The following is a 16,398-nucleotide window of genomic DNA, read 5'->3' on the forward strand; positions in this document are numbered from 1 at the left end:
AGGCCCAGTGCATGAATTCGTGCATGGGTGGGGTCCAGCCAGCCTGGCCAGGGGGAGGGGATATGGGCAGTTGGCCAGCCTGCCTGCTGGTCGAACTCCAGGTCAAGAGGACAATTTGCATATTAGCCTTTTATTATATAGGATATACACTGAGTGGCCAGATTATTATGCGTTCAGAGATCATAATAATCTGGCCACTCAGTGAATGTTCAACAGGAAAGAAATGATTAACTAAATTGTGGTACATTCACAAGTGGGAATTTTGGGCGGCCATTACAAAATCCAATTTTCAAGGATTATTTAATGACATTGGAAATGTTCTTACTATAATGTTAAGTAATGAAAGCAGGACACTAGTGGGAATACAAAATGTACTACCTCTATAGAGGGAAATTTGGCAATCTCTACTATAATTTTATGCACATTAACCCTTTGACCCAACAATTCTACTTCCAAGAACCTACTGTAAAGATACACTGGCAAATACACAAAGTGATACATGCTCACCATTACTCATGGCAGCACTATTTGTAAGAGCAAAAGAGTGGGAATAACCTAAAAGCCTATCATTAGGTGATTGGGATAAATTACCGTATGCATTAAATGGCACATATGCAGCTAAAAAGAAAGTAAGGAAGAATTTCCTGTGTTTATTTGGCAAGATCTCCAGAATATTTTATTAAGAAAAAAATCAAGATACAGAAAAATGTGTTTCCTTTTGTGTAAGTAAACAAAGTTCAGTTATTCTATGGTGTTCTTTTAAAAATCCTTGAGTTTAATTGTGGAGTATGTGGCAACTTATATCTATACAATCTCTATTATTGCTCATTGGTTACCACTGAAGGTTGCTAGGACACCAACTCATGACTCCGAAAATCAAAGAGACCCCTACCCGGTTTGGCTCAGTGGATAGAGCGTCGGACTGTAGACTAAAGGGTTCAATACCAGGCAAGGGCACATGCTGAAGTTGTGGGCTCAATCCCTAGTAGGGAGCATGCAAGAAGCAGCCGATCAATGATTCTCTCTTATTATTGATGTTTCTCTCTCTCTCCCTTTCTCTCTGAAATCAATAATATATATATATGCTTTAAAAATAAAAGCAAAAGAATCCTGCTTTTCTAGTATGAACTATATTTCAGGGTAACCAAATAGCCCTATTAGATGAAAGAAAGCTCTGTCGGGACCGGTTTGGCTCAGCAGTAGAGCGTCGGCCTGCGGACTGAAAGGTCCCGGGTTCGATTCCGGTCAAGGTCATGTACCGTGGTTGCGGGCACATCCCCAGTAGAGGGTGTGCAAGACGCAGTTAATTGATGATTCTCTCTCATCGATGTTTCTAACTCTCTATCCCTCTCTCCTCCTCTCTGTGAAAAATCAATAAAATTTTTTTTTAAAAAGAAAGCTCTATTATAAAGAATAATCCTAGCTATCTATCAGAATGAACAGTAGAATCCCACCCCTAGTGAAATAAGTGAGGCAGGCAATGGATGCTAAAACCATTGATGGGAACTGTACAGCTGAATCCACTGATCCATCTTGGCATCACCCAAAGCTGGACAACATGACATTATCTATCTCTAGATGCAATGCAATATGATGTACACAATATGTATCACCTATAACGTATGTTTGCCAAATTTTTATATTGATCCTGACTCTAATCAATCTAACTTTTAGTCTAGAGTAATTTAGGGGTAAGAAAAAGAAGCTAAATACTATCATGAGAATACAATGAGTCGACTTCAGAAAGTTTAGACAATCTCCCTGGCAGTCAAGTCAATGGCAAATTCGAGGAGGGGAAAGGAAGGTCTGTCTGTTCAAAATTAAAAGAGACTTAAGAGAACAACCAATTACAAAATGCAAGCCTTGTTTGGATATCGGTAGAGTAAATCAATTATAAAAACATTTTTAGAACAACGTGGGAAATCTGAATATAAACTGAGTATTAGGTAATATTGAAGAATTAATATTAATTTTGTTAAGGGTGAAAATGGCATTGTGATGATGTAAAAAACTGTATTTTTAAAAGATGTATACTGTATACATTGTGGTGATGTAAAAAACTGTATTTTTAAAAGATGTATACTGTATACATTGTGGTGATGTAAAAAACTGTATTTTTAAAACATGCAATCTGGGATGTAATTTAAGGTATTCAGCAAACAAAGTGGGGTAGGAATAGATGAAGTCATTAGGCAAGATTGTTACTAAAACTAGGCAACCGTGGGTTCTTGCGCTTTTTTGTCTTCTTTAGTGTTTGGAATTTTTCATATAAAACTTTTTTTAGACCCCAGCAATGCTCAAGAATATATGGGTTAGAGCATATTGGTTCCAAAATATGCTATAACAAAACAATCCTATATAGTAAAAGGGTAATATGCAAATTGACCCTAATAGCAGAATGACCAGAACAACCTCTCAACCAGTCACTATGAGGCGTATTGACCACCTCTTGGCTCCTCCTCCCAGCTGGCAGGCTCCAATTGCCCAATGGCAAACAGGAAACTGGGGATGGATGGCGAGGGACACAGGCCATGCCAGGCCAAGGCCCCCACCCTGCTGGTTGCCCCACACACACAGAGGGTGACCTGGGGTGGGGGCAGGGCCAGCGAGTGGGCAGGAATGGCCGACCTCTCAGTCCCTCCCCGCCCCAGCCTGCAGGCCCCAATCACCTGATCAAGAACTGGGGGTGGGTGGCAGCAATGGCCAGGGCCAGCAGCTGGCAGCCAGGGAAGATGGCCCTGATCTCAGGCCAGGCCTGGGGACCATACCCATGCACGAATTTTGTGCACTGGGCCTCTAGTCTGATATAAAAGAATCGAGGCTTCAAAACATGTATGTATTTAACCATTTGACATGTTGAGGGGCAATTTTTTCAAAAAAGTCCTTCTAAATATCTTTAATTTGATTTTTGATTGTTAGCAGCTCCTCCTCCTCCTCTTTCACTTTCTCCTTCTTTTTCTGCCCTCTGAACCATCTTGCTTGGGGCTTACCAAAAACTGATCAGCTTAGGGAAATGGCAGCAGCACAATAACTTCCTCAACAGAGTCCTAGGTGTCCCTGGGAGCATAAACTTTCCTCTAGAAAATGTATAGGTCTCCCTGGGGGCATAAATTTTCCAAGAACCATGCATGAAGTTACTGTTTTCACACAACATAAAGTGTTATGATCAACCACATTTCAAAAGGATGAAGAAACAGATTCTTTCTCTGAAGGATTTCTACAGTCACATTTAAATGACACTTCTCTGTTTGGACCCCACTTTAATATTGTCTGTAACTAACCAGTATCTTTAAAATGTAAAATGCTGATCACATTAATATGTTAGAGAACATCTTATAAATCTGAGGGGAACTGGAACAGGTTTAAGTCATGAATATACTTAAAATAACAGGTTACACACAAACATTGTGATTTCTTTTCAGTGGCCCCTGCTTTGGGAGCCCAGACGCATCTTTGAAGGTGGAAACAGAAGAGGAAGGACAGGGGTGACACTAGAGTGTCAAGTTTGAGCTCTGTTGCAAATGTGCTCTTGACTTCGGGTGGATTGACCTCTCTTGACCTTGGTCCCTCTCTGCCCATGGGAAGGAAGCATTTCCTTATCTGTCTTATGTCTCACCTGCATCTCTAAAGAAATCATATACATGAAAATATTCATTTTTTCCCCTCTCATTGCTATAGCCAATATCATTATGCTTATTATCAACTTTAAAAAATTTATCTTTATTGTTGAAAGTATTACAGATGTCCCTCCCCCGACCCTCGCCTGACCTCCTCCACATCATACCAGCTGCACCCCAGGCTTCATGAGCTATTTTCTATGACCATGGTTTACATGAATCTATAATAATAAAAGTGTAATATACTAATTAGACCTGATGTTCTTCTGGATGACCTTCTGGGGCTGCCAGGAAAGCCAGGGTCCCGGGTGCTGGTGGCCTGAGGGAAGCCCAGGTCCTGGGTGTTAGAGGGACCGGCAGCCAGGGGAAGGAAGGCCTACTCTTGCACGAATTTCGTGCATTGGGCCTCTAGTATGAATATGTTATTTGGTTTATCTCTTTCCCACACTCTGACCCCCTTTCCTCTGAGATTTGTCAGTCTGTTCCCGTGCTATGTGAAAATATTCTTAAAACTATAAAGAGAGTATAGTTATTTTTAAAAATATACTCTCCGGGTAGATATTGGTGTTCCCTCGTCAACATCTTATTTCCCAATTCCACTTCTAGAATTGTTCTTAAAATCTCTGGGATATAGTTTGAATAAAATATTCTGGAAATAGATTATATTTTTAATTAGAGATTGTTTAGCTTCCCTATTTACTGTGCAACATTAAAGAAAAGATTTCTTCCTAACTTAAAAAAAAGTTTAATTTGAATACTGTCAAAAATCAAAGCATATATAATTTTGAGTCCTGGTGATTTTAGCATTTTAGAGTTCTTTGTCAAAGTCTTGTTTAAGCATACTAAAATAAATTGTCTTTAAGCTCATATTTTTAACATCTTTTAAAAATATCCATTTTAGCCGGGACCGGTTTGGCTCAATGGATAGAGCGTCGGCTTGGGGACCGAAGGGCCCCAGGTTTGATTCCGGTCAAGGGCATGTACCTTGGTTGTGGGCATATCCCCAGTAGGGGGTGTGCAAGAGGCAGCTGATCGATGACTCTCTCTCATTGATGTTTTGAACTCTCTATCTCTCTCCCTTCCGCTCTGTACAAAAATCAATAAAATATATTTTTTTAAAAATAAAATAACATAAAAAGATGGCTCATTTAAAAAAAAAATCCATTTTAAATGTTGTCAGTGGTAGCCTGGCCTGTGTTCCTTCTATTAAGGCAGATTCTTTCATGGTACTGATAGCAAGGACTGAGGACTTGAAAAGGAAAGCCTTCTGATTAATCTCCCAGGGCTGGAACCAAACAATGAGGCTTTGCCCGGAGTGACCAATGTGGTATCTTGGTCTGTACTCAGGGGCTCATGAAAATGTATTCAAAACGTACTCGTTACATCTCTTACCAGGGCAGGTTGGAAGCAGCTAAGACAAACACGAGATCTTCCGAACGAGCCAGCCCATCCATCTGCACCAGCAGCTCCGTCTTCATCCGAAGGCTTCCTTCATGCTCTCCCCTACAGAGAGAAAGGAGGTGAGTTTCCCCAGGTTAGGGCCTTTGCTTCCATAACAAGGCAGCAAAGACTCAGGAGCTGTAGAACAGGTTCTCTTTGACTGCTAACCTTTCCTTGCCTCGTTCTCAGGAGCCACTCATACTGGAGTTAGAGGATCAAGCCATTTGGTAGTATTTTCCCAAAGACAGTAATAGAGAGGATATAAATGAAATAACAATGATAGTGAAAGGAAAGGTAAAGATTGGCAGCGAACTGGAAAATGGCAGAAGGTCAAACAGTGCCTCTGGTAGATTTGAATGCAGCCCAGCTCTGTCCACTTGCCATACTATTTACCCTTTTATAAAATGGCATAATTGAGAATAATCCTCTCCCTTTATATAGCAGGCATAAAAGAACTTTCTCAGAAAGTATTTCTTTTAGTATAATTTACGGATTTAAACTGTCCAAAAGGAGAGATCAACTACTTGTCTGAATTTGTTTCACTCTCTTTTAATAAGAGGCAAGGTAATGACATGGGAGGCAGTCTTCTGTGCAAATTCATCCTCCAAGCTCCCATCACCACTGCCAAAGACCTTCCCACCAACCAAGAGCTCACCTCATCTAAACATCCAGATCGGCTCTACTAGTAAATACTGACCATATCTGACAGCCTCTCCTTCCTCTTCAGTTGAATAGATGGGCATAAAGGACAAAAAAATGCCTGTCTTGAACAACATGACATTCAACTTGTCATCTCTGCATGAATCTTGGGGCATCCCAAGCCAGGTATGTGGCTTTTAAGGATGTGACCCTTTCCTAGGACAGAAGACCATCTCACAATATAGTTACTTACATAGTCAGCATTTGCCTCTAATTATTATTCTTTTAACATAATAGGACCCAAGAAGCCTTCCAAGCACCTGCACTGATTCCCTGACTATTTGAAAATTCTAGTTTAGAAATTAAGTTCCAGACAAGGAAACAGACATTCTGTACAAAATCTGGAGCACATGCAAGGCAGTAGATGAAGAGTTTCCAGATTAGCTCGTCAACGCTGTGGGGACCCAGGGTGGAGTGAGTGCACAGGTCACTGGGGTGAGGCAGACCAGGCAGCCTGGGGCTTTGCAAAGGGAATGACCACTAGGGGGTCTGTTGGGTTCCCAGGCCCCACTGTGTGGTAGCCTGCTCCCGTCAGGTCCTGTATAGAGAGGCCCAGTGCCCAGGCCTGGGGCTGACAGCACCCACTATGCCATGGAATCATCCCCTTTCAATCAGTGCTAAGAGTCCCATGGACCTTAATGGGAAAATGGTTTTCAATGAGTAAAATTTCATAAATTATAGTCTAGTTATATTTCCAACAAGCTAATTATTTGTACTTTATTAATATTAGTTCTGCCTTAATTATAGACCATTAGAAGCCATCAATAAATGCAGTCATATTGAGATTTCCCTGAGAACTGTTTCTTTTCAAGCCAAAGGAGCCAAATTTGGTAAAAAGTTTCAGAGAAAAATACCTCCCATCAAGACAGAAAGGCATTCTTAAAACACACATACACAGCTCATTATAGTCTGAGAAGTAAACTAGAAATGAACAGTCTTTCCTGCTGGGGACATTAGCAGACACTTAATCTTTAGAGATAACATATGTGACATGTTTAAATTCAGACATGCTGAGCCACATCCTGATGTCACAGAGAAACGGTGGCTTCCCCGGCCTTGCACATCTTGTCAAGGCCTGCCCCTCTTGGGACTTGGCCCTTTGCAGCCCCTCTGGCTCCAGAGGAGGTGGTCATGGGCAGCTATTTTAAGCCAGCAGGACTGTTATGTTACGGCAGCCTGGGACTGTGGGACTGGGCGATCTTCAGGCCTGAAAACCACTCTGTCGGGGAGGGGGGAAGGGAGGATGACATTTCCTCCGGTTATAAAAACTACTTAAATCAGCTATTCAGTTAACAGGACCTAATTTAAAGACCTTTCCGTGTGTCTGCAGAAAATTTGTGGGCTTATTAATAGGCACATTCTGCTGGTAAATGTCGATGGGCTTCCGACCATCAAACACACTTACAAGAGGGGAGAAGTGATGACAAAAAAAAAAACCTGTCTGTTACCCGGGAGCCGTGCCTCTCTGACTCATCACTGACTCCAACTCGTCCAGGAAGATGGTGGAGGGGGCATGGTAGCGAGCAAGTTCAAATAACACCTGGGCGGGAGAAAAGCAACCACATGTTCAAACCCATATATTGATATTTAAAGTTCTCAGATGCTCCCAGAGAGCAAAAGCTTAGAATGACTATACTATTAACCACCTATGCTGCACTCTGTTCTTTCACCAACAACTTTATAATCGTTGCAATCATTTCTCCCTAGAATACCCTATGGGGTTGGATGGTCCAATTATTTCCATTTGTCCCTTGATAAAATTAGATCCAGAGACATTAAGTGGTTATCTCAAGGTTACTAATCATAAAGAGAGGAGCTTAAGGTAAAACTCAATTCCTGAGCTTTCAGTCCATTAGCCAATCCCTGAGAATCCCTGTCAATGACGTGTTTCATAGGGACACAAGAGCAGTGGAATATGTAAAAGCATTTGATGATCATCCCTAAACCTTTAGGGACAATGAGAAAGCTAGTCTCAGGAGGAAGAATTGCTGGGAACGGCTAGAGTTCCACTCATGGGTGAAAAAGACAGGCATTTTGCCCCTCTCTGCTCCCCAAGTTGCTCCACAGGCTTCCCAGCCACCCAACACTGCTGCTTGGTAGGCTCAGGTACTTGAAGGCAACTCCCAGTTGAATAAAATGTTCCATTCCAGAATAAAATGTTATAGACTGAGCAAGAACAGGAAAGCAAGCAAAGAACAGCCATATAAAAACAAAATAAAGAGCTCTAAAGGGAGATGTGATGGTGATGAAAGAGTATAAAAAACTAAACCTTTTTTTTTTTTTCCAAACAGGAAACCGATCTCTTGAGCACCATATACAATTCTTCACTGGTTGATCAGAGAAAGCAATAGAGATTTAGCAAAAGGTCCTAAAGGGCCAAAAAAACAACCACAAAGGTTCTCTAATTGGAAGAGGAGATTTATTCTCCATGCCACTTAGCACTAGCAAAGCATCTAGAACGAATAAGAAGGGAAGGACTCAGACAAAGCCAGGTTGTGGTTTTCATGAGGAGTAGCAGATCACCCCTTACATGTCTCCCTAGCACTGAATCGAAAATTGCTCACGTGTGTGGTATGTCCATGCTATGCGCAAGTATTTTTCTTTACAGAATCCTTTTTTTTTACCATGACAATTGGCTCAGCCTAATGAACTGAGAGAACGTCAATGCTGGGACACTCATCACAATGCCTTTGCAAATAATAGAGACCACCTTATTAGAAGCAGGTAACTTCTCCTTGTCACAATGGCAGCAATCTTCCCAATGAAAAATTGAGTATTAGAACTCTTTATTAGAACCATACACGTTCTTAAGGAGCTCCCTAGGGTGCTAAGAAACCAAGGGGCAAGATGAGACCAAACATCCAAGTGGAAGGAGAACCACAGCTGGAGCCTCTGTTTCAATATAGACCATGCCACTGCTCTTTCCACTGCCAGAGAATATACAGAATCCTGGGTAAGTGCTCTAAAAGCAGTAGGCTAAAATTTTCAAAAGTATGGGAGGAAGTTAAATCATAACATGGGAGGAGGGGACGGGGTGTTAAAAGATGTAAGCACCAACAGGTGTGTGCATTTGCTAAAGAGACCACTCAACTGCTCAATAGCATAAACTCCTAAGAGGCATGAACATTAGGAGGGGAGGGAGCAACATAACCCAAGGGTTCCCTATAAATAACTCTTAATTGGCATAGAAAGAGAAGCGAATGGTAGGAATGCTTTTTTGATTTAGGGGAAAGGCCCTAAAGGGCCATCTTCATCTGCAAGCTTCATAGTAAGGAATTTGACAGCATGACCAAGATTCTGGTGAAGATCTTTTCAAGAGCTCAGAAAATAAAATAGTTTCTGAAAGGATAGAAGGTGAGATCCTTCAAGGTTAGCAGAGATGATCTGTTATTTTCTTGAATTATTTTTTTGAATATCCAAAATAAAAATGCATTTCACAGAGAAAAAGAGAAATAAATTCTTCAAAACTTATTTTTAAAAAAAAAGATGCTCAAATTCATTTAGAATGGAAGAAATGCATATTTGAGCACTAAAATATTACTTTCACTATCAGAATGGCAAATATTTCAGAATTGTGTACTTCATAGTGTTGGGAAAGCAAATACACTCATCATTGGTGGAAGTGTAAGCTGGTGCAACCCTGATTGCACCAGGGAGTTGAGCAATCAGTGATCTTCATTCCCTCTGGCCCTGCAATTCTATTTTAAATAAATTGCTCTACATGACTACATATGCAAAGTCGTGTGTATGAAAGGACTATCCACTGTAGCTTTGTTCATAATAACAAGAGACTGGAAACAACCTAAGTGTCCAGCAAGAAAAGACTGGTTTAATATGTTTTGGGACACACAAATGCAATGAAATACCATTCAGAGATATAGAAGAATATGTTCTGCCTATAACAGTGTGTGACAACATCCAAAGTAAGAAAAAATCCTGCAAGGTATAGAAGTGTATAGACATATATGTTATAACAGTAGTTGCCTCTGGGTTTAGGGATCTATATACCCTTCTGTACATTTTTTTCCCAAAAAGATTAGTTACTTTTTAAATATATTGTAAAGTAAGATGAGAAGTCATTTTCTCATTCTGAGAAGACTAACAAAATAATACTAAAGCAGAAGAAAATTTTAGTTTAAAAAATGCTCACATAGAAGGAAGAGTTCTGGCTAAATGACTTTTCTGCCTATTCAACACTAAACAATGAAATCCATGTAGTTCTCATCTTTATTGAGAATATTCATAAAATAGCTGAATTTACTCTTCTGTCTAAGTTAACTCCTGTCCAAGGAATAGAACATACTCTTCCTTCGAACACCTTGCAGTATCTGGTGCTCATAGTTCTAAATAGCACTTTTCAGGACAGGAGATAAAGCTAAACGGATTGTATGGACATTTTGTAAGAGTTTTGTTGTTCCTCAGCACAGAAAAATGGAACTTTTTTTTAAAAAGTCTTCTGGTTGATGAGGATTTTAATTAGTTGAATTTTAACTTCTTAAAATCCAGCTAACTAGAATCAAACAGAACCCTAGATTAAGGACAAGCTAACCTCAAGCCCCATCTTTGGATATGGTAAGTTAGATTCAAGATGAAGAACAAAGAAATAGAAGATGTCAATATATATTTCCATGTATTATAATCTTGAAGTGGTGATAGATAATTTATAAAAACATACACATTTAGACCAATTTGAAAACAATATAAAAGTAGTAAATAATAGGTTACTTTTGATAAATCAATTCTTTAAAAATATTCTAGTAATTCATCCAAGAAAACAATTTAAGCATACTATTTTAGAGTAATTTCTTATCAGAAAATATATAATATTTACATTTATTTAGTAATAATTACTTATCAGTCATTCTACAAAGTGCAATAGTTTAACAGGACTTCTGAGAGGGACCCACCTTACATTGAGGCATAAATCATGAACACGTATTCTCAAATGGTAAAATATTATAATATAAAATATGCCATTGACTATGAATGAGATATTGTAAAGATAGAAGCAATCTCTTAAGGAAAGAAAAAACAAAACCTATAAGCTATGAGCACTATGGAGGAGCGTTCCTCAGAGCATCTGAATGAATAATTAAGTTTTACCTTTCTTGAGTCTTCCTTTGAGTACCTAGTATTAGGGACCAGGATACAGTAGTACCCTCTCAATAAATGTTAACTGGATAAATTGCACATGCTTAATAACAAATGCTTCTTGAATGAAGGAAAAACATAGGCCACTTCAGAGACAATTTTCTTTTTAGTTTCCATTCCTAAGTTGCATGAATCATAAAAGGGCTGTCGGTCAAATTCCTAAAGGAAGGGAGATCATATTTTGCTGATGGGGCATAATTAATAACTACATATGATAGTCAGACCATCTCCTGGGTTTTGGATAATTAAGATCCTGGATAAATTCTAACATATAAATCACTTAAAAACAAGTAAGCTGTAACATCACTTTGTACCACTGTGTTTTGCTGGAACTTATTCGAAAAGAACAAAATCAAGAGTTCCTGTACCTATGAAAAAAAACTACTGGTTATCAGAAAGGGGTTGGGGGCAGGTGAAATAAGTGAAGGGGATTAAGAGGTACAAACTTCTAATTGTAAATAAGTCATGGGGATGTGCTAGACAGCATAGGGAATATAGGCAATAATATGGTAATAACTTTGTGTGCTGATAAATGGTAACTAGACTTGTTGTGGCAATCATTTCATAATGTGTATAAATATTGAATTACTATAATGTACACCTGAAACTGATAAGATATTGTATGTCAATTATACATTAGAGAAAAATAAAGAATTCCTACCCGAACAAGTTTTTCTGAATCTCCTCTCCATTTGCTGACAATGGTAGATGCAGAAATGTTAAAGAAGGTTGTTTTGCATTCCGTGGCCACAGCTTTGGCCAGCAAAGTCTTTCCTGTACCTAGAGACACAGGTGGAGAAAGTATGAGTGGCATTTGAGCTTCCTTTCTCTGCTTACAGACAGAAGTCAGTGTCACAAGAGAGAGAGAGAGAAGAGAGAGAGAGAGAGAGAGAGAGAGAGAGAGAGAGAGAGAGAGAGAGAGAGAGAGAGAGAGAGGAGAGAACGGTTCCTCGGCTCTCGTTTATCCCATCCTGATATCCTGATGTGAGGACAGATGAGTCCATTCATCCTCTCATGCACACTTAATACCAAGACCAAACCAGAAATATTTGTTACCTGGAGGGCCGTAGAGCAGTAGTCCTTTCCAAGGGGAGAGAATGCCTGTAAACAGCTGTGGGTACTGTGGGAACAAGGAAGAGTGGTGAGGTTTGGTACCAGTATGTCAGTCACACCCTAGCAAAGACAAGCTGGTGAAGCTGGAGTGAGCACAGCCCAACTCTGAGATTCAGGTCTTCTGTTTAGTAAGGCTGGCTGCTTCTGTATACATCTTACAGATCCCAACTTAACTTTCACAATTGATTGATAGAAAAGTATGGCTTAATTTATGTGGCTTTAAAGAGCAACTTTTTTTTTTTTTTAAGGAAAAGAAAGACATATGTAGGTACTCTCCTTCTCCATTACAATAGTTATTTCTTATATGCATAACATCATTCCCCACCCCACGTCACCTCTGCCTCGAGTTCTATATGAAGGCCTAGCAGATATGAACTTTAAGAGAAACATTAGAACCAATAAATAAAGGTGTTTGCGAATAAAGCACAAAACTGTGGTGAGGCCGGCTAGTGTAGCTCAGTGGTAGAGCATCGACCTATGAATCAGAAGGTTCAATACCTCACCAGGGCACATGCCCCAGTGTGGGGCGTGCAAGAGGCAGCCGATTGATGATTTTCTTATCATTGGTTTTTCACTCTCTTTCTCCCTCTCCCTTCCTCTCTGAAATCAATAAAAATGTATTTTTAAAAACAACAACTTGTGAAGCCTGACATAGAAGTCAGGAACATCCAGTGCAGACAGCATTATGAGACATGGGCTCCAAATAGGACGTGCATAGACTTCAGTGAGTCTCTCCTGTAGTTCAAATTCAAACAATCTAGAGGGTGGGTAGGGATGATAGAAAACAACCAGAAGCAAAGATAATAGTAAAATTATAACTAACTATTAGTTTCTTGTTGGTGCTAATGTCAAAATCTCTATGCCATTACATACAGAGCCTATGATACCATGGAGATAGCACACCCAGAAAGCCTCAATGAGATGTTCTAGCCTGTCCAGAAGTCTTGTTCTAGAGCCACTCAGAGAACGTGGTGAGTACACTTTCACTCATTCTCAGGACCAGTATATTGCTTACCCAACTGTCTTAACACGGGGGGTGGGGGTGGGGGAAGAGGGGACACAATCCAAATGTATTGATTTTATGTCATTAGAATAGAAGCATCCAAAAAGTAGGGGCTGCGTGGGCTCAGTGGTAAAATAAATAGGTTATTGGAAAAATTTGTAAACCTGACTGCAGGAGATTACAGAAAATTATTTGCAGCTCCCTCCCCCAAGAGGCAAAATATATTTCTCTACCACTTGAACCTGGACTTTGCCTTGTGATTTTGGCCAATGGGACCTTAGGAAATATAAGAGACTTGAAAACATAAGACTAGCTGATATGAGGAATCTAAGAAGAGTCATGGGAAATGCTCATAAATTGGGACCTGCTCTCTCTTGCTTCTGTCTGGGACTCTCTGCCACCATGTGAACAAGACCAGCTTGCCTGCTGGAGGCACATGGAGAGGCCTCAGCTGTCCCATTTATCCCAGATTTCTCAAGCTCTCCATCTTCTGCAACCACCCTGGCTGATGCCCCAGACATGTGAGTGAGGCCAACCAATATCACCTGAAAAAGAGATGAGCCAGCCCAGCTGAGCCCCTTCCAAACTGCATACCCACAGAACTGCAAACAGATAAATGATTGTTGTTTCAAGAGCACTGCATTTGCAGAGTGCGTCTGTTATATAGCAAAAGTCATACACTGACTTTCTCATCACCAAACATAGAGAGTCTTGTTTTTTATTTTTCTTCCTGTTCAGTGAGCCACTCTGTACAAAGACTTATCAGGAGCAAGCAATAAGCACAACAGGTTGGCTCTCTGGCCAGTGCCCTAGAGGAGGCTGTTTAGACTTTACAATCAGTCAAAGCAATGTGCCAGAGGATGTGTGTGTGTGTGTGTGTGTGTGTGTGTGTGTGTGTGTGTTCGTGTGTGTGTGTGTGTGTGTGTGTGTGTGTGTGTGTGTGTGTTGGGAAATGTAGATCTATGAAAACAAAATAAGTGGCCCTCTTCTACAGGAGATATTTGATATTTCTACTATGGTATTTTTTAGGGAGTCCAACTAATTTGAAACAATCTACAGGAACTGACAAGTCAGATATGCTTCAATCTTAGATCTAATATTATCACACCTGCTTTGAAACCTCAAGTAACATTTCAAACTGCCTAGGATGGCCTGGGCCTTGGTAGTCCAGCATTGCCAACGTAGAGGCAAAAAAGGCTAAGTTGTGGACAGAAAACATCCTGGGCTTCTGTCCCTGGTAGGTGTTATAACATACAGCTTGTCCAATGGATATGAATAGAAATACCCCCCAAGAGGCTTCCCATCCTTACCCTTATAGGATATACCACAGCTTCTTTGACTAACTGCTTGGCTGCATCGAGTCCAATAATGTCATCCCACTTTATGTTTGGATTATGGAGATAAATGTCCTGCAATGCACATTTGATCATTTTGTTAAAACTAATGTTTTCCTCCACAGCTGCAGTAAACATGGGAGCCACAGAATACTTGACTTACAATAGGACATAAAGAGCTGGTGATAAAAAGTTTATGTTAGATATATGTATATATGCACACTGTAATTTTAGTTCACCAAAGGGATGCCATAAGAATATTCAGTGATTTTCCCTGAAGACGACAATTGATTATATAATATGGGGGGGGGGGGGGGAGAGGGGGGAGGGAGCGCCTAACAATGGCCTATTCCTGTCTTCAGTTAATAGCAAACCAGGCTGATTGATGACTGTAATCAAAGAAGCTACAGAACATGCCTTCAAATTACATGCACTTTTACTGAGAAACATAGTTCCTAGCTGGTGCCTGTCCTCTCTCTTGCTCCTTGATCTTGCGGACACTTTCTTAATTTGTTGCATGAAAGAGATAATGCTCCTCTGAAACCAATTTCTCTTTTTCCCTAGTGATCACTCCCTACTTCCACCAAGAGCAATTGCTTCTACAGAATTCAGGGAAGCCAACAACCACGCAAAAGTGAGTTTTCCCCTTTCATAGCAGAGCCCTGTAGCAGCCACCTAGGTTAATCAATTAAGGTAGCTTTTACTGATAACTCATTTACCGTTTCCAAATTCCAATTTCACAAGATGCCTCAGAACTGTCACTCAAAAGCCTTTCTCAGTAGGAGCTGTTTCGGGCAAACTGAATATCTAGAGTGTTACATTAAAAAAAAAAGAGAGAGAGAGAGAAAAGCCTCTTTCCAAATTCATTCTGAGGATTACTCAACAATCTGGAAACTATTATTATAGTTATTTAATTTTTAAATAAGTAATACATGCACAACCTCAAAAACATAAAAACCTGTTTTTTAAATGCTGGTGAGATGTTATGCTCCCATTCCTGTCCTCCGTCCTCTCAGTTCCCTTCACCCACAGGTAAGGACTTTCGTTAGAGAGACTATTCATACAAGTGTTTCTGGTCATGCAGAATATGCATGATCCATTCCTGGATGGGAACCCAAGATCTTGGGAGAATTTACCAGGTATTTAAAGCCTGGACCTGCATACCCCCCAGCCACTTATAGATCTCGCCTTCTTCTAAAGTTGACATTGAGTTCCACATGGAAGTGTTTAATTTCCCAAAAGGGAGTTTTCCATACAGCAACCAAGTGTTATCAGTTAGAACTCAACAGGGCTACCTCATGAAGTGGTGAGCTCCCCCTCTTTGTAAGCATTCAGAAGCTGATGACTGCTTCCCATGGTACTGTAGAAAGGATTCCAGACAGAATCATTTCAAGACACTTCCACCCTACAACCATATCATCACTAGTCATGTTATCCTTTTGCAAAAACAATAATGAGACTATTGATTTTTGTGACAATAAAAAATATTTTACTCTACTCTCTTATGCATCCCAATCCTATCTCACTAGTAATAACTTCAGAATTAGTCTCCCTATCTCCATTTCTTTGATATCATCCACTACACTGTCAATAGAACAAGCTATCTACAAAGCACATTTGAATACCCCATTCTCAATGGACACCTTTGAAAGACTTCCCATCTGCCATAGACAAGTCCTCCATCCTGGGCCCTGTTCACTGGCCCCTTACTCAGGAGCTCTGGCCTCTCTCTCCAGCCCCATTTCCCAGCACTCCTTGCATCTTACATGGCTCACTGGAAACACTGCTCAATCGATACAATTTCACAGGTATATACCTTTGCCCAGAAAGTCCCCCACCATCCGTCTTATACTCTATTTCCTGGATACCTTCTTCCCTAACACTTTCCCCTCTCTTTGGCACAAAACGCTCCTCCTTTATGCTTTCAAAGTCCACCTTCCCCTGGGATGAGAAACTCTTGCATATAAGGATTGTGTGGTTGGGTCATCTTTGTATTTCCAGCCTCCACACATGCCTGACACATAGTAGACATGCAGTGAAC

General features: G+C 40.3%; 1 protein-coding gene across 4 annotated transcripts in view; it reads right to left on the bottom strand.

Annotated features, from left to right (window-relative positions):
- KATNAL2 (katanin catalytic subunit A1 like 2) overlaps nucleotides 1-16,398 on the bottom strand; it is a 72,274-nt gene that overhangs the window by 13,256 nt on the left and 42,620 nt on the right. For all 4 annotated transcript variants that reach the window (XM_084888230.1, XM_084888228.1, XM_084888227.1 and 1 more), the window contains 5 exons: nucleotides 14,334-14,432; nucleotides 11,964-12,027; nucleotides 11,569-11,687; nucleotides 7,205-7,296; nucleotides 5,010-5,120 (listed from right to left, as the gene is read on the bottom strand). In XM_084888230.1, the coding sequence (XP_084744356.1) occupies nucleotides 5,010-5,120; nucleotides 7,205-7,296; nucleotides 11,569-11,687; nucleotides 11,964-12,027; nucleotides 14,334-14,432 (485 nt within the window). The remainder of the gene's footprint in view (nucleotides 1-5,009; nucleotides 5,121-7,204; nucleotides 7,297-11,568; nucleotides 11,688-11,963; nucleotides 12,028-14,333; nucleotides 14,433-16,398) is intronic.

Source organism: Pipistrellus hanaki (genome assembly GCF_964339955.1).
Source record: "Pipistrellus hanaki genome assembly, chromosome: 6".
NCBI lineage: Eukaryota > Metazoa > Chordata > Mammalia > Chiroptera > Vespertilionidae > Pipistrellus > Pipistrellus hanaki.